At 42.6% G+C, this 27,187-nt stretch overlaps 1 protein-coding gene across 8 annotated transcripts in view; it reads left to right on the top strand.

Annotated features, from left to right (window-relative positions):
• Trak1 (trafficking kinesin protein 1) overlaps positions 1 to 27,187 on the top strand; it is a 173,179-nt gene that overhangs the window by 47,491 nt on the left and 98,501 nt on the right. For 3 of the 8 annotated variants that reach the window (XM_048795507.1, XM_048795510.1, XM_048795506.1), the window contains one exon: positions 12,796 to 13,092. Coding sequence is in view for 4 of the 8 variants with exons in the window: in XM_048795500.1 (XP_048651457.1) it covers positions 14,940 to 15,030 (91 nt within the window). In the remaining 4 variants the exon portion in view is untranslated. Of the gene's footprint in view, positions 1 to 12,795; positions 13,093 to 14,739; positions 15,031 to 27,187 lie in introns of those variants that run through there. The other 5 variants (XM_015489445.2, XM_048795500.1, XM_048795498.1 and 2 more) reach the window with 5 other exon arrangements.

Here is a 27,187-nt window from a genome sequence, read left to right as displayed (position 1 = left end):
AAAAAAAGCCCAGGAAAGTAAGAGCAAGAGAGGACAGATGCACAGAAAGGCACATACAGTACCCATGGCAGATACTGTATGTGTGACAGGCACTACCTACAACTGCCACCCACATGCAAGGATGCCCGGAAACCATACTGGCAGAATCTGTAATGGTGGTTGCCTCTAGTCCCTAGCTATCCTTGTCTTTTCTTTCGGGGGTCCTCGGGCACTCTCTGGAGTGCACAAGAAGTTGGGAGTTGGCCTTGAGACCATTTGGCACCTCCTTTCCTGTGCTTTGGTTAACCTGCTACTGATTCGACTTCCTGGTTGTAGTTGCTGATATGGGTTCCTCCAAATCTTTCTTGTTCTATGGGTGGTCACACAGTCCCCTCCTGAGATGCTCCTTCCCTTCACAGCATCCCATCAAGTTGGGGCCTAATCCAACAAGATGGAGATTTGGGGCTACTTTTTCTTCTGATAGGCACAGTGTCTCTGATTTAATTTCTAGGTCTTTGATCCACTTTGAGTTGAGTTTTGTGCATGATGAGAGATAGGGGTTTAATTTCATTTTGTTGCATACGGATTTCTAGTTTTCCCACCACCATTTGTTGAAGAGGCTATCTTTTCTCCAATTTATGTTTTTGGCACCTTTGTCTAATATAAGATAACTGTAATTATGTGGGTTTTCTTTTTTTAAGGAATGAACTCTGTGCAATATACTTTTCTCTTAGTACTGCCTTCATAGTGTCCCAAAGATTTCGATATGTTGTATCACTGTTCTCATTTCCCTCTAAGAATTTTTTTAATCTCCTCCTTGATGTCTTTTGCAACCCATTGTTGATTCAGTAGCATATTATTTAGTCTCCAGGTGTTAGAGTAGTTTTTATTTTTTATTTTATCATTGATTTCTAATTTCATTCCATTGTGATCCATAGAATGCAGGGTAGTATCTCTACTTTTTTGCATTTGTTTACATGGAAGATTTTTATTATGCTTTGTGGCATAATATATTGTCTATTTTAGAGAAGGATCCATGTGCTGCTGTGAAGAAAGTGTATTCACTTGTTGAAGGATGAAATATTCTATATATGTCAGTTAAGTCTAAGTTATTGATTGTATTATTGAGTTCTATAGTTTCTTTGTTCAGCTTTTGTTTGGAAGATCTATCCAGTGGTGAAAGAGGTGTTTTAAAATCACCCAGAATTATTGTGTTGTGGTCAGTTTGTCTCTTGAACTTGAGAAGAGTTTGTTTGATGAACATAGATGCTCCATTGTTTGGGGCATATAAATTTATAATTGTTATGTCTTGTTGGTGTATGGTTCCCTTGAGCAGTATGAAATGTCCTTCTTAGTCCCTTTTGATTAACTTTAGCTTAAAGTCTACTTTATTTGATATAATGATGCAAACCCCTGCTTGCTTCCATAGTCCATGTGAGTGGTATGATTTTTCCCAATCTTTCACCTTCAGTCTGTGTATGTCTTTTCCTATGAGATGAGTCTCTTGGAGGCAGCATATTGTTGGGTCTTTTATTTGATACAATCAGCTAGACTATGTCTTTTGATTGGTGAGTTAGTGTGGTTAGTTAGTGCTGGCCATTGATTCTACAATCAGCTAGACTATGTCTTTTGATTGGTGAGTTTAGGCCAGTAACATTCAGGGTTATTATTGAAACATGATTCGTTTTCCCAGCCATTTTTGTTTGTTTTTGTTATTTAACTTGACTTGGTTTCTCCTTTGATTTGTTTTTCTTTTAGTGTAATACCTCCCTCTGCTGATTTTCGTTGTTTTTAATTTCCTGTTCATAGAATATTTTGCCAAGGATATTCTGTAGTGCACGTTTCTAGTTGTAAATTCTTTTAACTTTTGTTTACATGGAAGGTTTTTATTTCATCATCAAATCTAAAGCTTAATTTTTCTGGATACAAAATTCTTGGTTGGCATCCATTTTCTTTCAGAGCTTGCTATATGTTATTCCAGGATCTTCTAGCTTTCAGAGTCTGGGTTGAAAAATCTAATTGTTTCCTAATTGTAACCTAATTGTTTCCCCTTATATATAATCCAATTCCTTTCTCTTGTGGCTTTTAAAATTCTCTCCTTTTATATGCTAGGCATTTTCATTATAGTGTGCCTTAGTGTGGATCTGTTGTGATTTTGTACATTTGGTGTCCCATAGGCCTCTTGAATTTGGTTTGCCAATTTGTTTTTCATGTTTGGAAAATTTTCTGGTATTATTTCATTGAATAGATTGTTCATTCCTTTGGTTTAGAACTCTATGCCTTCCTCTATCCCAATAACTCTTAAATTTGGTCTTTTTATGCTATCCCATATTTCTTGAATATTCTGCTCATGATTTCTTACCATTTTCACTGTGTTGTCTACATTCTTTTCAAGATTATATATTTTATCTTTATTGTCTGAAGTCCTGTCTTCCAAGTGGTCTAATCTCTTGGTTATGCCTTCAATTGAGCTTTTAATTTGGTTTATTGTTTCTTTTATTTCAAGAATTTCTGTTTGTTTTTTCTTTAGAACCTCTATCTCCTTAGTGAAATAATTGAAGTATTGAAGTAATCTTTCACTTCCTGTATTTGCTTATATAGCACTTTGTCGAAATGATCTTTTGCTGCCTGTATTTGCTCTCTTATATCATCCTTTTAATTCACAGAACATTTTAATTATGTACATCCTGAACTCCTTCTCTGTCATTTCATCTGCTGTGCTGGCCATGGATTCTAATAATGTGGTATCTTGATTTATCTGGGGCACTTTCTTCCTTTGTCTTTTCATGTGTCTTCCCTTCTAGCTCTGTGGATCCGAGGCGTTACTGTTTTTACCCTATAGGCTTATAGTGCCCCTGTAGGGATCCAATACCTCCCCTTTGAAGAGAAGGAAAATGTTAACAGATCCCAATATAAACAAAATACCACCTAAAAACAAATAGTTGTTATTAAGATGTTTACAGTTTGGTCGCAATGTACAGAAATAGTGAATTCAATTATTATCTCCAATATAATCAGTAGGTTTGTAAAAGGGTTTATAGTTTCTGATGGTGGAGAAAGAACTGGGGGTGAGGAGTAGGATGATATCCTGAGGAGGTAGGAGGTGAGGATATAGAGTTTTTATATCTTAGGAAGTGTGAAAGAGAAATCTAAAGAAGATTAGTAGCTAGAATAGAGAGGTAATAATTTTGGGTAGATAAGTAAGAGGGAAGACAGTAGAGTACATAAAACAAACCACATATATATTAAGAAAAATAAAAAATGTTAAAATAGTAAAAATTGGAGAGAAAAAAAGAAAAATAATATATAACATAACTGTACTATATTATTCAGTCATCTCAGTCCTCAATATCCAAATTCATGCAAAGTACTTGGTTTCACATATGTTGGGGATGTGAGGGCAGGAGAATAAAAGGGAGAGGAAAGAAAAAAATATTATGAAGGAAGAATCAAGGATTGTTCTGTTTGGAGATCAGTATCTTTCCTGCCTCCCTTCTCATCCGGTAGGTGGGGTTGTCTGTTTTTAGTTGGTATCTCTGCCCTCAGGATGGTGGGGTTACCAGGGTATGAGGGTTGGTCTTGGGTTCAGGGCACCTGGAAATGGGCTACGGCACCTGCTGGTCCTGTTGGGAGACGGCACCTCAAGGATCTCCTTTGGGGCCTGCTCCTGTGATGTGGGCACCAGGTCTTATCTCCTCATCTTGCCTGTAGACCTCACAGTTCCTGGCCTCTAAATTCGTCTCTAAATTCCCTCACCCTCACCCTTTCTACTTCCTAATCAGGAACTTTTCTCTCCCGGGTCTTATGTGTTGCATTCTGATGGCTGCACACTTGTCGCAGAGGACTGTTTTGAATTGGGCAGTCACTGTGCCGAGTTAGCGGCTGTTGGGAATTAGGGGGAATTAGAAAACTATGGGTACCTGGCTATCCAGTGTTCCAAACTGGTAGTTGCCCTGACTAAAGATGGTGATGGAGGTGACCCACGGTGGAGGCATCTGCTTTTAGCAATGGGGTGTCAGGTTGGGTGGAGGGAGCCATGCGATGTATTGTGCTATGTGTTCAGAGATGAGCTCTGTGGCAGTGTTGCGGCTGTCAGCTGTCTGCTGTCTTCAGTCTGATGTCTCCAGATGCAGGCAGGCTACCGTGATTAGGGGACTATGGCAGTAGCTACCGAATCCCAAGGTCGAGGGTACCGGGGGAGTCCCACGTTGGTAGATGGGGGTCCACATGGGAGTTGTGGCCAGAGTTCCTGCGTGTGGGTAGTGGCTGAGTGTCCTTTGTGGGAGTGATGTCTGGGAATTCTGTGTCGGTGGTCCTGCTAAGGCACCCATGAGTCCTGCATGGGCGAGTAGTTGGGAGTTGAGAGTCCTTTTGTAACGCTTTGGCCTGGGGCCCTGCGCAGCATGGTGGCTGTGATTCCTGCGCAGGATCAGCTGTGGAGGGGTCCTCTATCGCTCTCAGCAAAGCAGTATTCCCACTAGTTGAGACCCAGGTCACAGAGTGACACAGAATGCTGCCTCCCTCTGGCCCACCATCTTGGATCCCTGGTTGACATTCTTGAGTAATAGAAGTGCTTCTCAGTCCTGCTTCTGCCATTATTTGAGTAAAACTGAGCAGGTCAATTACCCTTTCCCCAAATCTTTCCCTGGCCCCTGCCTCTTGAAATGAGAAGAGTGTTTACATGTTCTAACTTAGAATTGTTTTATGGGCAGGACAGATGGCATTTCATTTGTGAAAGCCCATAGAGAGCTGGATGGTGTGCGTAGAGCTGCAAGGCCTAATGCTTCTCAGCGGCCCGGCTTCCCCAGCCTGGCACCATGGCTGTAGAGCTGCAGCTCATCTGCTCATTGCCCAACTGTTCAGCTTTTACGTGACAGGTCCCACCACTTAGCCACTTGTCCAGCTATTTAAGGAGCTGGCCTGGGCTGATGGGAGTGACAGGAAGGTCATATGAGCTAGGAGAGTGTTAAGAGGGAGAAGTAGAGGAGGAGATGGTTCCCACTTGGCTGCCCACCAGCTGTCCGCCACCCATGATGTCCCTGCAGGTCACCATATCTGGGGTGTCTGTATTTCTGCTGTGAGCTTCTGTGATCTCTTGGGGTCTTTGCTGAACTCCTTTGCCCCTTCATGGCAGGAGGAATGTATTTAGAGGACAGATGGAGGAGAGTAGTCAGGGGTCAGGGGTCACATAGAGCCAGAGTAAGGAGCATTTTTTAAAAAAATTTTTAGTTGTAGATGGACACAATGCTTTTATTTTATTTATTTATTTATTTATGTGGTGCTGAGGATTGAACCCAGTGCCCCACACATTCAAGGCAGGTGCTCTACCACTGAGCTACAACCCCAGCCCGAGTGGGAAGTTCTTTAAGCAAAGCAGAGTTATCACTCCCAACCATAATACAGTGAGCAGTGTCTTTGGAGGCACTCAAAGCAAGGCTCAAATCCTTGGCAAGTTATTCAGTCACTCGGAGCCTGTTTCTTGTCCTGTAAAAAGTGGATGCTAATGATACTTTATAGGTTATGAGCCTTGAACGAGGTCACATATAAACTACCAAGCACAGTGCCAGACCCGTAGCTAGCTCATTTTACAATTCCAGGAGTGCTGGGGTTGTCTGCACCTTAAAATAGCACATGTTGGTCTCATCACCTTCTAAGCAGGTGGCAGCTTGCTCAGAGAAACAGCTGTAAGATGGCACGAAAAAGAATTGTCTTGGCCTAGTGCTGGTCACGCCTTAGGTGCCAGTTGACCTCAAGTGAGAGCCAGGTCCTGAAGTGGCCCTCTGATTCCAGATGACTGGTTTCCTTCAGCACCATACCCAGCCTGCTGGACAAGGCTCACTCCCTCACTCCCTAGTCCAAATGGGGGAGGTTCTGAGGCCCAGAGAAGTGACACTGCCTCCTCAGTGTCACACAGCTCTTCTTAGTTCAGGTTCTGTGCCACCGAACTCACAGGCTGGAAAGAGGAGAAAACTCTTAGGGGCTCACGCACGTGCGCTCTATCAGCAGAGTTGAGTTCAGCAACAAGCTGGAACAAACTGAAGTAGTCCATCGAGTGCTAAGATACTCTGGGGGTTGAAGTCACTGACCGTGAAGTTCAGGCTGGGGACTTGGGCCAACCACCCCCTGGCACTAGGCAGGGGCATTCTCCTCAGCTCCACTGCAGAACTACCTCTGTGTGTGTGTGTTTTTTTTCCCCCAGTGGCACCTCTTTTGCTGAGAAATTGACCAGGTTGCAAAATTTCTCACTCCTCTGCTAGGAGGAATCCTGCCTCCCTGCGTCTCCCCAGGCAGCACTGAGGAAACCAGACAGAGGCGCTTTCATCGAGGCCCTCCACTCACTCTTCTTAAGCCCTGTTTTGTTTCTTGAGGCCCATTTGTTTCCTCTGCCTGAAAGAAGCCTTTGGCTTGGTGTGCCAGGGTTTTGCTGGAGCCAGAGAGTGATCAGAGTGCTGGTTGATTTGCTCCTGAGCTCCGTGTAAACCTCAGAAGTGCCTGTGTACAATCACTGATGGAAAGGGAAGAAGCACGGAGCCTGTGGCAACAAAGGACCACAAATCATTTTCCCACTGGATTCCCATCACTTGTCCCAGTTCACACCTGGGTTCTCCCTTTGCTGGCTTTGCGACCTTTGGAAAATTACTAAACCTCTCCAAGCATTCTTTTCTTCAACAGTTAGGTGGGGCTGATAACAGTATTTAGCTAAGAAAAGATGTAGTGACGGGCTGTACATGTTAGAGCTTCCAAAGCACTTGCCACAGTGGGTAGCACATACTGAGTCATCAATAAAAGTTGGTAGCACGATGAATTTATAGAAGTGCAGTGCTGTATACTGGTGTTTGAAATTGTGCAATTTTGGAAACAATCAAGGGTCACTTAGATGAATACTTTTGAGGAAGGTGATTAATATCTGAGAGTTTGCTGTGTGCACAGCACCTTGCTGGGTGCTTTATTTGCGTCTGTGTCAGTAATCTGTTTAACATTCTCAGAGGTGTGGGAATTGTTACTGTATGAAGGAAACCAAAGCTCCAGACCTGCAGGAACTTGCCCAGTGTCTCACCAGCCAGGAAGCCCGAGCCCCACTCTCTTCTCCACAAATGATGCCTGGGGATTGTTGGGACCTGTGTACTGGGCAGCCCATTGCCACTTTTTCTTCTGTGTCTGATTCAATGCTTGGCTGGGTTTGCTTGTTTTTGATCTTTGAACTCTTAGAGATCTCAAGCTTTCAGCAGAAATGTGATCTGAGTGCAAATGCTGATGCACAATTGTGGGAATTTTGAATCACTAGAGTCTTTCAGAGTACTACTCAGCAGGCTGCCACCTTACGCAGGAGGGTTGTTACCACTTCCCCACAATTTTTGGGTCTCCCCAGAGGCATATGCTGTGACTTTCTTCAAGCTAGAAACTGGAAGGACCTGTAAACAAGACTTCCTGATCCTGAATTTTTGCATGTGGATCATCTGACATGTTTGGCCCCTAAGTCACATTTGATGTGTATTGGTCTGCATTGAGAAAACAATGAGGTGAGGTCAAATTGAAGCCATCCTGGAGAGCCTGTGGGATGCAGCCCACATGTGTGGAATATTTCAGGGGTTCCCCATTGATTGCTATTAGTCCTCAAGGTTAGCAATGTGTAATTCAGTTCACATTCCCTTTGGTTCCTGTATGGATCATAGACCCACAGCTGCTTAGCTTCAGGGGATCTTCGAAGTCGTTTCAGCCAAACCTTATTCCATTGCATATTATTTGTTCTGCAAACATTTACTTAGTACCTAATATGCACCAGGATCAGTCCATCCTTTCAGAGAACTCGTAGTTTTGTGCAGGAGATGAGCCCTGGTTAAGGGGTGATGTGTGGACAGAGAATGAAGGTTGAATCTAGGATGGAGAGACTATTCCCAAGCAGACTCCACAGAGTAAATGCCACATGAATAGGATTATGTAGAGAAAGGTTTGGAAGTGCTGGCATATGAATGTTATGTAGAGCCAAGAAAGGCGCTTGATTCTTAAGAATCCGCAAATTGTAATGTTGATGCTAATGCTCATTTTGAGAATTTAGTAGTGCCAGGCATGAAAGTAATCATGCCTTACATTGATACCTTATTTTATAGAATTCAGAAGTTTGGACATGCCATAATTTATAACTATTCTTCTATTAATAGAAATGTAGGTTATTCCCCACTTGATTTTAGTTGGCAAAAGATTTTGGTCTTTTCACTTCAAGAGGGGCCTCCTGAGCTTTTGAATAGCTTTGCAATTGCTGAAAAGTGTTCTGGGGACTTCAGAACTGTGGCTTATGTTCCCTTTTGAGGCATCACTTTGATGGTGTCTCCCAAACTTCGTTTTTTAAGAAAGTGCTGATACTAACTTGCAATATTCATTTGATTGCATGTGTTTCTAGGTTAAGTGTATGACAGCTATATGTCAAAACATAGATACTAGGAGGAGAAACAGTGGTTTAGGGTTAGTGATCGGGATTTAGATGATCATCCTTATATTGTATATGATGAAAGAGGAAGTTATATAATGTATAGTTGAAGTCCTTGTTAAGAAATCTACATAAAGTTGTAGAACCTTTGTTTTAAAAAAAAAAATCGGGCCAATTTAAATAAAAACTTAGCTTTCAGTAGAGCAATTGCATTTTGCAAAAGAAGAAAGTATTTCATATTTCTGTGTAAGGATCATATAAAATGTCTAAGTACAGGTTTAAGAAGGTATGAGTGAAAGTTCAATTTGTTAATGCATTTTTAATATGTATTTTTAGTTGTAGATGGACACAACAAATTTATTTTGTTTATTTATTTTTGTGTGGTGCTGAAGATTGAACCCAGTGCCTCACACATGCTAGGCGAGCGCTATACATCTGAGCCACAACCCAAGCCCCGTTAATGCATTTTAAAACCCTTTGAGGTTCCTGTTCATGATCTACTGTCTCTCTGCCCAGGATATCTTTCCATGTTGTTAAATTCATACCTGCTCTGAAGCTTCCTTTCCTTAGAAAGTTGACTTCTCTCCGGCTGCATCATAATTAATGACTATCTTCTGTTGTTGTTCATTTTTTGTAGCATTCCACTGCGATAAATTTCTTTGACCCACACTTGGCCAAAGAGCCACATGCATTTTGCCAGGCTATCCCACTGAATTTATTCCCCATGCTACTACAATAATTCATTAGACTATGAATTTCCTAAAACAGATGCCAAATTAAGCATTGTTACATGTGTGTATACATATATACATATATGTATATGTGTGTGTATATATAAATTTTTTTTTTTCCTTTTTGAGGCAGGGTTGACTCATGATCCTCCTGCCTCAGCCTCCTAAGTAGCTGAGATTACAAGATTGTGCCACCATGCCTGGCTTGTATCTTTGTTGGTCTGATAGAGTTTTTTTTTTTTTTTTTTAAATCACTATTAAGGTTTTTAAAAATGTTTGGGGGCCTGTGGGGGCATTATTTCTTGGTGAGGGCAGGATATTTTCATATCCTTTGCTTATTTTCCTTTTGAGCTGTTTGCTTTAGGTTTGTGAATCACATGAATAGTGTGCATTAATTATAAATTGATTATAAATTACTTAGACATTAATTTTAAGTATTCCTGGTTTAATTTCAGTGCCAATTTTACTTTGTCATGTCTTCCTTACTTGGGTGTTCTTTCTGTTGATCTGTTTGGTAATGAGAGCCCATGAGATGCGGTCAGCCTGCCTGGAATTCAGGAGTGTCAGGGTCATGTCATTTCTGTTTATTTCATAATGTCTTGCTATTGTAGTCTTTATGTATAACAGTAGCCTAAGTGGGCATAGAACTCTTACGTGACTGTCTTTCACTTAAACATCTGAGGAACTTTTTCTACCAGCCACTGGCATGGTACAGAGAGATGTAGGGATTTTTTTTTTTATCCCCAATATTCACATTTATTAGATTTTTATCTGTATCTTTTGAATTTAAATTTCTCTAGATTATGTCTACAAGTCTATTTCTTTTCATGAAGGTTAACTGGATCTTGGTGTAGAACCTCTTGATTTAAAGGTGGCAGTTTTCAGCTCTAGAAAATCACTGATACATTAGTGTGTCTTGTACTTTGTTCCTTTTGATTTTAGACTTTTCTGGGTTCTTCTGGAACTTTCATTAGTATGCCTTTTTATCTTAGGGATGACTTCTGAAGCTAATTCACAGATTCAATATCTTTATTCACTAATCTTTTCTCTATTTTGTTGAAATTTACTTACCCCATGCCCGCCACCCCCCCAAAAGTGTGTAGATTGTAAGAGTACAGCTGAATGGATTTTCACACACTAATGATTTTAACAAGTTAGTGTCCAGACCAGGCATAAGAACTTGACAAGCCCTGGGGCAAGGTCCTTGGTACCCCATACCAGGTAGGCTGTGGCAGTATGCAGTGGTCCCTTTAGCTTCATCTAGGGAATTCCCATCCTGGCTCTCTGGAGTTCTTTTAATTACCTGTACTCAGGCCTCTGGTGCCCAGATACTTTTGGGTTATGCTAGGTGATCCTGGGCTTTCTTGTGCAGCATTTTATCTGTTTGTTTGTATTTGAATTACTGATGGAGGTGTGAAGATCCAGTTTTACCTGCATGTGATCTTACAGAAAAGTTCCTAGAGGCTCCAAGTTTCTCTTGTTACTGTTCCCTCTCTACCAGGAATACACAGCCTTCCCTAGCTCCTTTCCATTTTTATATTTGTCCATTTCAATGAGGGCAGGAAGTTTGTCTCTTAGGCTGAATTCATTTATAAGAGGAATTCTTGGTACACTTTGGTAAATAAACTCTTATTGAGGAAAAATGCCCCAGATTCAGGGCTGATGTTTTCTGTTAGAACTGAAATGTCAGGTGAAATTTCTGCTAACCTCCCTTTTTATTTTTGTGCTGGGGATTGAACTCAGGGCCTTGCACATGCTATCTATGTACTCCACCACCAAGCTGCACCCCCAGCCCCTTTACCACATCCCCACCCCCACAAATGAACTATAATGCATCATTTTTTATAAAGCAGTGGGTTGCAAACCTTTTTTGGTGGGGAGGTCTCAAGACCCCTCAAAGTTACTGAACATTCCCAACTGCTTTCATTTATGTGGGTTATGTTGATTCGTATATATTGAATTCTGTGGGTTATATTGATTCATGCATTAGAAGTTAAATTTAAGATTTTAAACCACAGGAATACAGAAGCACACATTCCACTAATTAGCCTTCAAAACAATGGCATCATCACCCATCATATAGTCTCTGGAAAATTCCCTTACATGTGTGAAAGTGTCTTAGAAAATAGCCAGTCTCAGGAGCCCCAGGTGTTCTCAGACCACACTTTGAAATCCCTTGTATGAAAGAATGTTTTGTAGGCTTCCTGCCTTGTTCATTGAGCTCTTATGTAACATTTTTAAAATTAATTTACTTATTTTAATTAGGTATATATGACAGCAGAGTGCATTCTGATTCATTGTATACTTCCATATAACATTTTTTCCAGGTGTGTGTTTGTGTGTGCACACACACACACAAGCAGTATTGTAGGCCAGGAGAGGAGGGCCCTTGTTGAATTAAAGGTCAGCTTCCAAGGCCCTAGAGCTCTCCTGAAATGTGTGGCGAACTCACCTACATGCAGGTTTGTTCTTCCTGGGGCAACTGCTATCCTTAATAGCTGCTGCTGTACACTCTCTCTTCCCCACCTTTTCCCTGTCTTAATCCCAGGCAGATTTTATTTATTTATTTTTAATTGATTTTATTTTTTAAAATACATGGCAGCAGAATGCATTACAATTCTTATTGCACACATAAAGCACAATTTTCCATATCTTTGTATACAAAGTATGTTCATGCCAATTCATGTCTTTATACATGTACTGTTTTTACATTGTAATTCTTATTACACATATATACCACAATTTTTCATATCTCTGTTTGTATATAAAGTATGTTGACACCCAATTTGTGTCTTCATACATGTACTTTGGATAATGATGTCCATCACATTCCACCATCCTTGCAATCCTCTGCCCCCTACTTTTCCCTCCCACCCCTCTTTCCTATCTAGAATTCATCCATTCCCAGGCAGATTTTAAATGGAGATGCTAATTGCAAGGTTGCTGTAGTGGCCTCTAGAGAGAGCTAGATCTACTAATCCCAAGGGCCTCAACCTGGGCTCCTTGGCTTCCCCGAACCTATGAATGGGCTGAATTTCCTGGAACTGCATATATTTTTTGGAATAAGATCTAGTTTTAATCAGGTTCTTAAAGGAATCACCTCATTTCTCTCTGTAGCCGAAGGTTCACATGCCTTCAAGTTCTTAGAGAGTTGAGACTGTATTATACTTGGAAGAGTTTAAGAGAAGCATCAAGTCTTAGGCAATTTAGTGTGCAAATAACAGCATCTCCTTGCTTTGTGTATACATAATTATATACATAATTCCTATAGTGATGTGTCAGTTTGTGTTCCTTGTAATGCTTGCTCACAGCTCTTCCCACAGGTTGTGGTTGCCAGGTGTCCCCGATGTCCTTATTTCAGGACATTCTAGCTGTAGTGCAGATTATTCATGTCCTAAAGCTCTTCAAAATGGATGTCAACAAGTAAATGAAGCCATGTGCTTTGTATTTTGGTCTGCATTGAAGCCTGTTTAGTTGAATGGAACTTCACTGCAATTCTTTTATTGAAACTGAAGAATGTAATAGGAGATGCCTTATAGGAAACTTTTTTCAGAATTTGCAATCTGAACCTATATCATCTTAACTTTATAAAGATTTTGTTTTTCTAGATATATTCATAGACTCTAAGTAACCATATCCTTCTCTCTGATTGTCTCATAGATTCTCTATAAGCCGCCCCTGCTGGTGTGCCAGACCTACCGGGGGCTGTCCTCCTGACTGCCCCAGACTCCGGCAGCGGGGCCCCCGATGGCAGTGGGCACCTCCCCCTGAAACCTGCCAAGCTGGACGCCACAGCTCCGCACGACGACACTTTGGCCAGCTCCGTGCCCCCTTTGGAGGCGTGCAACCATGCAGTCCTAGCCTGCAGCCCGGGCATCCCTGAAGAACACTATGTAAGCGAAGCTGTGGAAGATGCTCCCAGCGACAGAGTGTACCGGGATGCCTGCACCATTACCGGTATGGGGCCCTTTCCCTGCCAGGAATGGATGGAGAGAGGCAAACTTCAATGAAGACTGGGGAAGGGATGCAGCCAGGGGAGCAGGTCTAGGGGAGGAGTGTGGGGTGGAACCACCAAAATGCAAAAGAGGCTGAGCTTTGGGACTGTGAGGTCTCCCATCCAGAACCTGCTTTGCCAGTGAACCATTCTGTGACTTGTGTCAGTCACTGACCTGCCTGAGATATAGATGACACCTTCTAGAACTGTCATGATGGTTAAAAATATTAACACTGAATCCTGGGCAGTGGGCATGGCCCATCATGGATGCTAGTGTAGTTTGTCCCCTTTCTTCTTTCCCTGAGGCTGTTTCTTCAGACAGAGGTAGGTGTAATAGTAGTGTCATCGTGGGATGCAGAAACAGAGAACCACATGCAGTATTTCCTCTACATGCAGTGACCATCCAGATCTGCACAGACATCCATTCTTCAGACGCTTGTGTCAGTCATAGCTTCCCAGTGTCCCAGGAACTGAATAATCACCTCCCGGTCCACTGGTAGCATCTACTGTTCACACACTTTGTACTGGAGCTCTTCCTTGTTTCTTTTCCCCAGGGGAACATTGAGACAAGCCCTTGAGCTAGTGCCAAGAGAGGGCTGGGAATGGAAGTGGTGTGGGATGGTGTATAGAACAGCAACAAGTAACAAAACTACAGTTAAACCTGTTGCATTCATATAGAAGTTTGCTCTATTTTTCATTTTTGTCTTCTTTTTGCTTTTTTCCTATTTGAAATAATGCCCTGGTACCACTTTAAAATATGTACATTTGCTTCCAATAGCTTCTCATTGTTCTGTATTACCAGTTAGGCTTTGAGGATCTCCTGGGTGTTAGGCAGAAACACAGGGGAGGACACCGAGGAAGGGGCTATAGCAGCCTTAGAAGGGAGAGGCTGGGGAGGACCAGGTGGCTTCATGGAGGAGCCGATATCCCAGCTGCATCTTCATTTGTTTGAACACGTGAACTTACCCTTGGGATTTTAGCAGAGTCTGTACCAATGAAATCCAGGAAACAACCAGCCTGTTTAACCAGTTTCTCTTTTTCTGAACGTGACCACAGAGGGCAAAGAAATGGCAGAATGCAATGCTGAAACCTCAAACCCCACAGGACATTGTAACTCAAGGTCCTTTGCTGGGATATCTGTAGCAAGCAGCATAGGAGAGCTGAGGAACAGCTCAGTGCTGTCACGTTCGGCAGTGACTCAGTAAACAGAAGCATAAACATGGGCACTGTTGGCATTTGAGGTTCTGGGTAGCCAGATGATGCGGAACCTGCTCAGGATAAAGTCTTACTAGATGGTTATTGAAAGGAAGACATAGACTGAAATAAAGCATTCTCTGAGAGACCTTGAATTTCCCTAAGAATGTGTGTGTGGCCCCGAGGCTTTGCCCACTGCAGTCCTGGGACACTGCCTGGTATCCAGCCTCTGGTACAGGCACTCCACCCCCAGTTCCCTGTGAGCTCCGAGATGAACAGACTTTTTGTTCTCTTTTGAATTTTAGGCAAAACTGAATGCTGGTCACAAAGCCCTGTTATCCCTGCTTCTCCCCTACCCACAACTTAGAGGTATCACATTTTGGGGTGCGTCATTTTTGTTTGGGGTGGTTTAACAAGATGAGCCGATAGTGTTCCCAGGCTGCTGGAGTTACGTAACGCATTGTGCACCCAGGGCAGCTCACAATCTTAGGATTTGTCCCAACAAGCAAACTCAGAAAACTGCTGAGGAAGGCTCAGAAGAGCAGCTGTACCCAAGCTGGCCTCCCATGGAGGATCTCTTTTCTCTCTGAATTGCCTTTGGAGTTTCTTTCTTCACATGGCATTGGTTTTTCAGTTGGGGCAGCCTGTAAAGGCCCAGCCTGTGCCAGCACTCTGCCTGGGGAAGGTCATTCAGACAAACTCTTGTGGTAAGTGTTTTCTCCGGGTGTGTCTGCTGTTTGTTTTCTTTGTGGTATGGCTAGAAAGGAGAAAAGACCAGAGAAATTGTTTCTCTCTTGCTCTGTGGCTGTGTGGTAGGGAGGTTGCAATGTTGAATGATTGATGGGCAGGGTGAGGGGTGTTGGAAGCTGCATGTCTTTACTGCATCCCCTGGTCTGGGCTCAGAGACGGCCAGTGGCACCTGAAGGTCAAGAGCACAGGGCTAAGTTGGGACAAGGCTCTCTGGACTCTGACCCCCTTTCCCTTCACAGTTCTCTGTGGCAGCTGAGCAAGGTCGCTAAGGTCTCCTCTTGGCCTTTCCAATTTGGCTGTTTCTCTAATCTTGCATCTTCCTCCTGGTTTCTCAGAGCCTCTCCTGGGCCAGCAAGGAGTTTTTCACTCGTGAAGAACTGAGTTAGACAGTGTCTCGCTCGCTCCTTTCCACCTTTCCTCACTGTCTTTTCTTCTTGGCCCTGTGGTCCCAGCCCACACCCTGGTGATGGAGAGCTTGCTGATCATGTCTGCTTTGGTTTGTCACTCTTGCTTGGGGCTGACGTTTTTACTCATTTCCTCTAAGGTGATCGGAATCTGATGGTACGATGACCCGTCTGGTTTCTGTCCCGTCTACACTTTGGTTTTGGCTGTCTGGGCCAGAAACCAGTGAATCCCTTAGAGACATGTTCTTCTTATCCATTCCAGACAGTCCTAGCTTCCAAACATATAAATCTTATTGAATAAGCCTAAAGTCATTTTGAACCTGCACGAGTCTTGCTATTATTGCACTCCTTTTGAATTAGCAGATGTTCAGGGCCAGCTTTTTACTGGGGTCCATTCCAGAGAACTGCTCTTGCTCTCCGGTCCAGAGGTATAAAGGAGTGGCTGTAATCCTGAAAACCCAAAGACAATTGCTTAGGAAAGGGTGCTTATAGCAATTCTACCCAGGAGTACTCTTCATCAAAGGGCCACTATTTAGGAATTTTTCTTTTCCTATCACTAATTTAAGTCATCAAACTTGATGTTTTATCCTCCAAGAATATGCTCAAATAAAACATTTGGACTTGTACATTTTATTAACTAAAGTAAGGCATTACCAGTTTCCACCCAGTATAATTTTTAAGAAGTGTTTTCCATTGAAAAGTTGTAGTCTGAGTGATAACTTATATGGCTATAAACAGAAAAGAGTGGACAGTAAAATCTCCCTTTGTTGAAGTGTGAGAAAATTAATTCAGAAACTAGGGAATTGCAAGTATTTTCCACATTTGTAATTCAGAAGGTTTTTTTTTGTTGTTTTTGTTTTTGTTTTTTGTTTTTTTGCTTTCTCTCTCTGTGGGCCCTCCCCTGCTTAACAGTTGATCAGTTTTGCAAGTGAGTGGAATGAGGGAGGGAGTCCTGGGAGTTCTGTTATGCTGATTTCTAGACATAACATCTTTCCAAAAACACAAAACACTCACGATGCTTTTTAAATATGGTATACGTGACTTTTGAGGCCACTGGCTGGCTCCTTCTTTTGTGTTCCTCATCCTGGAGTGGGTAAATGTAGTACCATGGAAGGGTTTTCTTGGGGGGAGGGGAGGGCGGTACTAGGGATGAAACCCAGTACTCTATCTCCAAGCTATATTCCCAGCCCTTCTTAATTTTATTTTGAGACTGAGTCTCCCTAAGTTTCCCAGGCTGGCCTTGAACTTGCCATCTTCTTGCCTAAGCTTCCTAAGTAGCTTGGATTACAGGCCCGGCATCACACTGGGTTTTTGATGTAAATTGTAAAATGTAGTTATAGTGTATTGGTAAGATTCTTGACATGTAATTGAGGCTATAGTTCTCAGGTGCGTGGTATATTTTTGTCTTCCTTCTAATTGGTTTAAGTTTTGCACTAGAAACTAGTTTTTAATATATCTACTATATCACAGAAGAGTATTACAGTCTTCACCCGCCTCCAGCCATTTTAGGAGACAGGTAAATAATAAGTTATAATTGAAAAAAAAAAAGTCACCTTTTGACTTAGGAGCCAGTCTTGGGCCTCAGCCCCTGGTTCCAGTTCTTCCTGCCCAGCTAAGCCTGTAGGGCCTATGATTGAGAGTGACTGAGAGAGGACACAGGGTGCACTGTGGCCAGGAGTGAGCAGTCCAAGGTGGAGACTGCAGGGCCTTTTATAACCTAACCTTAGAAGTTACAAAGTCACTCCTTCATATTTTCTTAGACTTATGGGCTAGTGGTGGTGATTCAGTGTGGAAGGTCACCACACAGAGCAGGTAAGGACCAGGGGGTGGGGCGTATTGGGGGGGTGGATATCTTGGAGGCACAGTCACACAGTATTACAACCCTATGAAGTATATCTTACCATCGTCTCCTCTTACAAATGAGGAAATTCAAGGCACAGGAACTTACATACGTGACCTGTTCAAAGTTGCACAGTTTAGTGGTGGAGCCAAGCTTAAAATCTAGGCAGTCTGTCTTAGGGACTAAAGCCCTCTTAATGACTCCCCATATTTTGTGAACTTTTTTGACTGTGATTCACGGTAAAACAAAACAAAACAAAAAAACCCAAAAAACCAGAAATCTCATTGTTTTATACTGTGAGTCCTCATATTCATACATAAGACCTCAAACAGAAGTTTCACAAAATAACCTTTGTCCTTATTACTTTCTATTCACTTGGATGTTTTCTGTCCTATTTCCTTCCAGGGGAGAAAGAAAGTAATTGTGATTCATCAAATTGCTTTTATATTCCCTTGCAGTTTGAAAGAGTTTTGCACTGTTCTGTCTTGCCTCTGTAGAAACTTAAAAAAGTCCTGCTTCCCAGAGCCCACCCTAAGTTGCCTCAGCATGAAAAAGTGTGTCACAGAAAAAGCCCAGCAGTTTAAACAGGCACCCTGGGGGTTTTCCACCCTGAGCAGGTTAATGTTCTGAGCATGCGAATGTATGCATAGTCCCTCTCCCTTTAAAAATTTTCTACGAATGAGGACATTAGTCACCATACCGTTGCTTTTTGTGCTCTGTACTGGAGACCTTTCCCTTTAGCACACATCCATCACATTCCTTTTGTGGTGACATATTGTTCATTGTTTCCAAGAGCCACAGTTCATTTAATGAATTCCCAGTGATGGATCTGTGGATCGTTTCCAGTGTTTTGCAGTTGTACACAGGGCTGGGGGATATCCACGTATCCGAGCCAACATGCAGTGAAACTGTGAGACTCCCTTGAGCAGGGACCTCAGTTTTGGTGAATATTGTCAGAGGTTGTAGTTTGTGTATTATTCAGATAACACGGGGAGAATGTGAGCCACATCATCTGCACCCCGGGTATTATCCAATGCTTTATTCTTTGCCTGTTCAGGTGTAGAAAACAGTGGCACTTGTGGTCTCCATTTTTGTTCGTCTCTGTGTGTAGAAGTTGAGCATCTTGTGGTATTTCCTAGAGTAAAAATTTTTTGTTTGTGGTGTTAAGGGTTGAACCCAGGGCCTTGCTACATCCCTAGTCCTAGAGCAGTTTTTATTGTCTTTTGCACAACTTGAGATAGACACAACAAAACACTTTATTTAAAAAAATTTTTTTTAAGTTGTAGATGGACACAACACCTTTACTTACTTTTATTTACTTTTCTGTGGTGCTGAGACTCGAACCCAGTGTGTCACATGTGCTAGGCGAGCGCTCTACCACTGAGCTACAACCCCAGCCCTACAAATCACTTTCTAACCATCTCCACTTTGAGCTCATGAAGTGGTTCCCTCTGTAATTCTAAACAAGGTATTATTTATATATTTTTTTCTTTATCAGCTGTAGAGAGGGACTTATTATATAGTGCCTGCCTCACAAGATTGCTGTGAGCATTAAATGTAGTGCATGCAGAGTGCTTAGGCCATTAGCATACAGTAAGTGCTTAATTAATCAGCTTCTTTGTTCATACTGCTTTTTAATTTAGCTTGCCTGCCTACTGATCTACCTATTTATCTGTCTATCTGTCTCGCAATCATTTGTCCATCTGCCTACCAATTTGTCTGCCTATCCTTCCATCCATCTTTCTCTGGCCTGGAGGAAAACCCTGGATGTCTGTTTCTGGGTTAGTAGTGGGAGGAAGGGCAGCAGCTGCATTGCTGTTTGAATTTTGCCCTGCGGTTGTTGCTGTTCACAGGCTCCTTTCCGCTGTCTCTCTTGCTGTCTTGGAATCTGGGCCCTAGGGTTTTCTCTTCTCTATTCTGGGCCCCAGATTTATTCTGTTTTTTTTTTTTTCTTCCATCAACATGCTTGCATCTGTCCTGAAGAAGTATGGTTCTCCTTACCCCAGGCTGACTCTTCTCTTTCCCTTTCCTTGCTCCCAGGGAGTCCTTCTTTTTGTTCCATTCCTGCCCTCCCTGATCCCGGAGGCTGGCTCCTCTCTGTGCTTGTCCTGCTGGGAGTGTCAGGGCTGGCCAGACTTGCAGTGGAATCTGCTGGGTGTGATGGGGCGTGGCCTGCAGGGGGTGCAGGCTGTGCAGGCCTCTGAAGTTATTGGGGAGGCAGAATATGTTTATCTAGCCATCAAATGGGAATAAGGGCTTATTGGGAAAAGCAAATGATGTTTTTTTTTTTTTTTTTGTGAGAATACTTCAAAGATATCCCCTCTGAAGCTCTGTGTAAAGTCCAATGGAAGTATTCTACATCTCTATCACTAGCCATGTGTGGCCTTTGAGTGCCTGAGGTGCAGTTATTGTGATTGAAGAATTAATTTTAACATGTTATACAATGTGAATTAGTTTTAATTTAAATAGGCACACGTGGCTAATGGCAATATATTGAAAAGCACAGCCCTGTGCATTTTTATAGTTTATTGAAAGGCACTGACTCTCAATTAAAATGTTTTCATAGATCTTTAAAGTATGACCTCCACTTGAAAATCAAATACTAGTTGATTATAGACATTATTAGTCTTTCTGAATCATTCATAAAAAATGACTAAAGATTCTTTCTGTTGTTATTCCATATTTATCTCAGAAGTTTTTTGATGAGCACTTGAGGTTCATGCTAGAACTATTCATTTCTTTCTTGAGTCTTCTTCCACTTATTAGATCATAAGTGTGTGCTTGTTTCTCTTTTTGCTTTGGCTTCTAGGAAGCACAGTTACCTTAGGTGTTCATTGAGCAGTTATTCTGGTAGAGTCTTTCCTTTGCACTCTCCTGCCTTATTCTCTTTAATAAAGTATAGAGGTTGCTCTTGTTTTATGTTTATTCTTGTGGTTCTGTTGAATCCTTATTGGACGTACACAGGGTGTAAAATGATTGAACACTGGTCCATTATACTTTCTTAAGGAATCATGAACTCTCTCCTTTGGGAACACACCTTACTCACATATCTTGGCCTGATCAGACCCCATTGATATTCCCCAGGGAGAAGCAGTGTGACTTTCTGAGATTTTAGGCCTCAAGTGCACTGGCTTTGGGGCAGAGACATCTGGATGTAATTCATGGTGGTAGCACTCCTGGTTTGTAACCTTGGGCAGCTCATCCAGTATCTGACCCTGTTTCTCCATCTCTAAAAGGGGCATAAGAAAACTATCGCTGATTCAGATGATACCTGTGAAGAGCCTAGTGCTGTGGTGCATGACAGTGTTCAAGGAACATTAGCAACTGTTTTTGCTTCTATCTAAACTTAATTGCCAATTTCTCCAAAGCTGCTTCTAACCACCCCAGTTCACATTGGAATTTTCTGGTACAGTATTTGCTTGCCCGCCTCCTATGTAGTAGTGGGAGGAAGGGCAGCAGCTGCATAGCTGGGTCCTTTTCACTGCCTGTTGGGCTTGGATTTTGAATTCTGAAAGAGAGGGAGTGTGCTTTGGGTCACCTTCTGGGCCTACAGAGTGCCTTATAATAAATGTACCAGGGATCACCACATTTTTTTGATTTCAGTCTTTAAATTTTCCAGACATATATCTTGCAGAACAGAGCAAACAATTCTGGGGATTGTTCTGGGAAGGGCTACAAGGTATTTATCACTTGTGAATTGCAGCAGCATTAGCAGCTGTGGCAACACCAGGGTCCCCTGGGCACACTGTTTCCATAGGAGTCTCTGGGATAACCTTCGTTTTTAGTTTTCTTTTCCTCCTTTCTTTCTCTGTTCCTCTTGTCCTTTTCTCTCCCCTCCCCAAACCATGTCTCCCCTCCTCCCACCTGTTTCTGCCCCCTCTTCCTCCTCCCCACTTTCCTTCTTCTTCCTCTCCTCGCTCCATCTCTCCTGTGCCCTTTTCTTCATCTGCTTTCTCCTCTCCCTCTTTACTAGAGAAACAGTTTCTTCTTTCCATTTTAAAATAGTGCAGCTAAAGGTGGATCTAGGTTGGCTGTGGCTTTAGAAGCTTTGCAACATTCAGGAGAACTGAGATATAGGCGAAAGGTCACAGGCCAAGCTGGGTTCATGTCCTTTGATGCTTTCCCAACATGTGACCAGGCAGGCCTGTTATAAACGTGCCCTTTCCCCATTGCATCTGAGTAACAAGTACCTTTCTACCCTCTTTCATAATATGGGTTCTGTGATAATAAAGGCATATATCATGATGCACATTTGGGATGGTCTGGGGTTTGGCCAGAAGCAGGAAGCTAGTACAGGTGTTACCTAGTGGTTGATCAATGTACCATAGGGTTTTTTTTTTAATTATTAGAGTTAAATGAGCAAGAAGAGAAGAACTTTGGCCAGGTGTGGTGGTGTACACCTGTAATCCCAGCGGTGTGAGAGGCTGAGGCAGGAGGATCATGAGTTCAAAGCCAGCCTCAGCAAAAAGCAAGGTGCTAAGCAACTCAGTGAGACCCTGTCTCTAAATAAAATACAAAAAGGACTGGCTCAGTGTTTGAGTGTCCCTGAGTTCAATCCCCATACGAGAGAGAGAGAGAGAGAGAGAGAGAGAGAGAGAGAGAGAGAGAGAGGAACTTTGAATAAAATGAAGTAGGAAGGCTGAAAGCTCTGGGCTCTGTAGGAGATGACCACTGGGGGATGGAAGGTGTAGGTACCTACTTGCTCAAACATTGCAAGAACCTCTTTCTCCCTCTTGTCCTCATGATGTTGGGGATCCAACCAAGGGTCTTGCACATGCTAGGCAGCTGCTCTACCACTGAGCTACACCCCTGCTCAAAGTTTTGCTTCCTAATGATTGGAAAGACAGGCAGGCCAAGCCTGTGGGCAGGGTCCTCTTCCTGAAGCAGCCCTTCCCGCCAGCCTCCAGCTATGCAGAAAGGGCAAGCCGTGCTGAGGGATCCTGACATTCCATCTCTTTACCTGGGAGGAATTTGGTTCTTACTCAGCTCCCCACGGTAGTTGTCAGCTTTTTAGAGAAACACATAATTATACTCTTGTCAGCATTGAAAAGTCCTTTGAACAGATCATTCAGATTGCTATACCTGTAGGTTCCAATTCCAGTGCTCAATGCTATTTTAATTGCTATTTCTCTGTGTGTATGTGTGTGTGTGTATGCGCGCGCCCTGTAGGTATGTGACGTAAATAGAAAAGGGAAGGAGCGAATCTGAACTGTGAAAGGACCTAAAAATTTGCAGGTGCCCATTCTCCTTTGCTTTGCATTTTGATTTGAATTCTCACTGCCCTCGACAAGGGAGAATGAGAGGTCTGTCCAGGTGAGGCTGCAGCACCACCTAGTGGTGTAAGGATGCACTAACAACAGGAATTGGGAGCCTGAAGGCCAAGGCCAGATTCCTGCAAGTCCCTGGGTTTTCAGCTTTTGAAAGAGATTGCAGGAAAAGGGAATTACTTGTCAGGGTAGTCTGACAAGAAAGGCAGCTTTAATTGTGTAGAACGTAAGAAATCCTTCCTCTCAGCCTCTCTTCTGCACTCTAATTCTGTGCCTATCAGCTCTATTTGCTGGAGCTAGTTCTAGAAGTAGTTCCTGTAAGGCAGAGTGTTATCAAAGCCAAGTGTGACCATTTCTTTCTTGCTTAGTCTACATGTAAGGAGAGAACTTTATTCTTCTAGCTATCAGACATGTTATGCTTTACATGTCTTTGAATCAGGCGTTGCTGTAGAAATGCCAAGAGCAACTCTGAAATCTCAGTGCCTGCCTCAACAATTATTTCTTACTGACGGTCACAGGTGACCTTAGGATTGACTAGGCTTCATCTGGGGTTTGCTTCTTTTTATCTGTCATTTGAGATTTGGCCTAAAGGGGCAGCAGAAGACAGGAACTCAAGAGGGCGCACCCAATCACCCAGTACATTCGGAGCCACTGGTTGGACGTGGAATAAGTCATGTCCATTTACATTCCATTGGCCCAGAGTCACAGGGTTATGAAATGGTTGTGCACAGTGAACTACAGAGGGGGAGTAAAGGAGGAATTGTGAACCAGATGAACCTGGATTCAAGAAGATTCTGAGGTCACAGGCACTCAGATGGCTGAGCTGTGCTGGTGGCTTTCAGGAAAGGCCTCTTGGTGTCAGTCACCTCTCAGCCCTGCTGGGCTGGAAGACTTGGGGTGAGGCTGGTCAGGGAGGGACATGGCTCTTTTGGCCTGGAGCATGGCTTGGCAAACTTCTGTGAAGGGCTGGAGAGGACATACTTTAGCTTTGCAAGTCAGGAGTCTCCTTTATTGTAGGGGGGACAGGTGAGACTGTGTTTCATTAAAACTTTTATTACTGAGCCACACCCCAACCTTTTTTTCTTTCTGGAACTGCCTTCATAGAGATAACATTTGTATTCCATAAAATTCATCCATATAAATATTACAATTCCATAGTTTTTAGTAGGCCCACATGGTTGTGCAATCATAACCACAATCAATTGAGAACATTTTCATCACTGCCAAAAGAAACCCCATACACCTGATCGTTCCTCTCTCCTCCGGTGTGGCTGCACTTTTAATGTTTTCAGAACCCTCTTGGTTTCTGCTGCTACTGTCTTGACCCTAGCAGGCTCACTCCTAGCCTGGGAGAGCAGAGCGGGGTCCTCCCTCAGTGGTTATTCATACCCTTCAAGTGTGCACTTCTTAGACACTTGGATTGCACCTGACGCTCATGCACAGTGTCCGCATCACCTGATGAGGTACTTTACTACTTTTCTCTTATTACAAGTTTGTATTTCCTTATTTGTATTTTGCTTTAGAGTAGCTTGTCCTCTGTCACTTTCGACAAGCCAAATTTATGTTCCTGTTGATTTGAAACCTAGTTCAGGTAGCCTGGCATCGTTTTGCTGTCAGGTTTAACTTGTATGGTTTATTTATTTTGTCTAACTGCCTATCCTAAGGCTGGAGATAGACCTTTTTTGGATAACTTTGAAATCTTTTAATATCCAGATGATCTCATTTGAGGCTTTGGAAAAGTAACTATTGTTCATTTATAAATAAAGTTTCCTTTCCAGGAAATGATTTAGGTTAACAATTAAACAGATGAACACATTGAAAGGTGGGGCCAGAATTGGCATTGTGGATTCACAAAGTATTGCTCTATTAATAAAATAAAGTTTTCCTGATTTGGAATTTAAATTTTTTTTTTTTAATCTCAGAGTTTACCCCTTGATGCTAGCTGGCCTTCTTTGTCTACTACTAAGAGGACACTTTGGGAAGGAGAGGACTGTGGGGGATTTGGGTCCTGAACTCTGACAGCTGCTCAGGCTGTCTCAGAAGCGTGGAGAGTCTGATCACAAATATTGGGCAAGAATGCTTAGGGATGATAAAACCCAAGTGTAAGTGTAAAAGTTAATTACTTGAAAATAGGAAATGACCTGAACCCCAGACTAGAGCAGCAAAACCCAAGAGATGGGAGGGAGATTGGTAAGATGGAGGCCAAGTGAGATATCCTGTTTTTGCTACGGAGAGTTAGAGAATGAGAGTTCCCAGTCATTTAAAGGGAGCTATATCAGTAAGGATTAACATTTGCTGCATAGAACCGTGACTGCACCTGATAATCTTTATTTTTCTTTCATATAAATGAAGTTCAGAGACAGGCAATGCTGGTGTGGCCCTACTGCCCTCAGGGGCCAAGGATTTTCCCTTCTTTTGGTTTCACCATTCTAATGATGGTTTCCATCCTTAAGGTCACCTCCTGTCTAAGAAGGCTCCTGAAACTCCAGCTGTCATGACTAAGCTTCCCAAGGCAGGGGAACCTTTGGGAGAAGCTTATATACCACTTCTTCTATTCATTGGCCAGAACCTAGCCTCGTGGTCATATTTTGCTGCCGGGGTGGGTGGCTAACACTGGTAGTCTTTCCAGGGGCTCAGGGATTTGATACTAAGAAGGATATAGTTAATGGGAAGTCAGTAGTAGTGCCTACTCTGCCTCCCTGACCACAATTAACAGTACAACGTGAACCTTCGGACATTAGTGTGCCCTTATCTTTCACATCATGACCCTTATGAGAAAATAATAGTGCTTGCAAAGCCTAATAGGTAAACAGTGTAGGGGGTTCATCACTGGAGGCCACCTTGGGGGCTGCCCAATGTCCTCTAATCCCAGCACTGTTTAGAAGAAGAGCTCCATGTTAAATCACTAGACGAGAAAGGAATCTGGTAGCATAGCCTACGGAGCAAAAGGCAGTCATGTAATAAGTCCTTCAGAAGTTGAACCACTGACAAGATCAGTCATACCCCACATGACATGGTGCCCTGGCTTGGGACAAAGTCGGAATGGGTCAAAAAGGGAAGCATTAGCTACGTTCTGTGTTTAAGGAACTCTCAAAGTACTTGAGAGATTGGAAGTTGGGAGTGAGAGAAAGAAGAATAACGAGGAGGAGTTACTAGGAGCTCAAGGGTCTCCTAGGGCCAAGAGCAGGCAGCATGGGTAGTGGTTAGGGCTGTGGCCTCTGGTCCAGACTCTTAGAAAACCAGGGTCCACTACCTGCCAGCTATATGATGTAGCTCCAGTTGTTCTACCTCTCAGTGTTGTAATGCATCCATTGTATAATGGGGGACAGTAAGAATTCTGACACTTAGAGATGCTGGGAGGATTAGAATAGTTAATATATGTAAATTCTCACGTGCTTATCCTAAGACTCCATCATTATTTTAAAAGTTCAGCTGAATCCCTATGGAACTCCTTTAAACTCAATAAAATCCAGATGATTCAAAGATACAATGGATCTAAAAATTAACCATAATAGTTCTAAAAGAAAATATCACTGGACATTTTAATAATCCTGACATGGGAGGGCCATCCTAAGCACAGCATGAACTGTAAGCATGGTACAACTATGAAGAAAGTGATCCATCAGCTTGAGTGTACAAATTAAACTTTAGCTGTCCCAGTGGCACATACCTGTAATCCCAGCGATTTGGGAGGCTGAGACAGGTAGACTGCAAGTTCAAGGCCAGCCTGTGCAATTTAGGGAGACCCTGTCTCCAAAGAAAAGAAAAAAGAATAGTGTTGGGAGTGTAGCTCAGGAATAAAGTATTCCTGGGTTCAACTCCAGCACTGCCAAATAAATAAATAAACAAAACAAACAAACAAACTTTGTACAGAGATTCTTACTGAAATATGATATGTTTGTTCTTGGAAAAACTTGTATATTCTGCAAAACTAGACACTGAAATTAACAGGAATTATGCAACTTTGTAACCAGGCAGGTTGCTCCACCAGTGGCTGAAGCCACACAAACATGGAGAGGCTGAGGCCTGCAGAGGGCAGGCAAGACAGTTGCCAAGCTGGGAAAAACAACTGCAAAGCATTTGATGGAAGAGGCCCCTCTGTACATCAATGATACATAGTGAATGACCCCAGGGATAAGAAAAGAAAAAGGACTCGTGTTGGCAACTTGGAGAAGAGCTCCAATGGCCAGTGTATCTGTACAGGACTCTTGAATATTATTAAGAGAGAAATAGAAATAATGTAAATAAGAAAGTACAGATTTGTTATTCATAAAAATAAAACTAGGGGGCTGAGGTTGTGGCTCAGCAGTAGAGTGCTTGCTTAGGATGGGTGAGGCCCTGGGTTCAATCCTCAGCACCACATAAAAATAAATTAATTAAAGATATTTAAAAAACCAAATAAAACTAGACAAGGAATAAAAGCAAAATACAAGTGTTTGCCTATCAAATTTGTAGAACTTAAAAAGTTTAATAAAACTAGGTACAGTGAGAATGTGAGGACACAGAAAAATCTCACGTGCTGTGTGTGGGTGTGAATCCATGTGCCTGTCTCGAAGTCAGCCTGGTACGAACACAAATCTCACCCCCACAATTTCAGTTCTAG

The sequence above is a fragment of the Marmota marmota genome, unplaced genomic scaffold (assembly GCF_001458135.2).
Source record: "Marmota marmota marmota unplaced genomic scaffold, marMar, whole genome shotgun sequence".
In the NCBI taxonomy this organism is placed as follows: domain Eukaryota; kingdom Metazoa; phylum Chordata; class Mammalia; order Rodentia; family Sciuridae; genus Marmota; species Marmota marmota.
The sequence above is the reverse complement of the archived record's forward strand: the minus strand, read 5'-3'. Positions and strand labels throughout refer to the sequence as shown.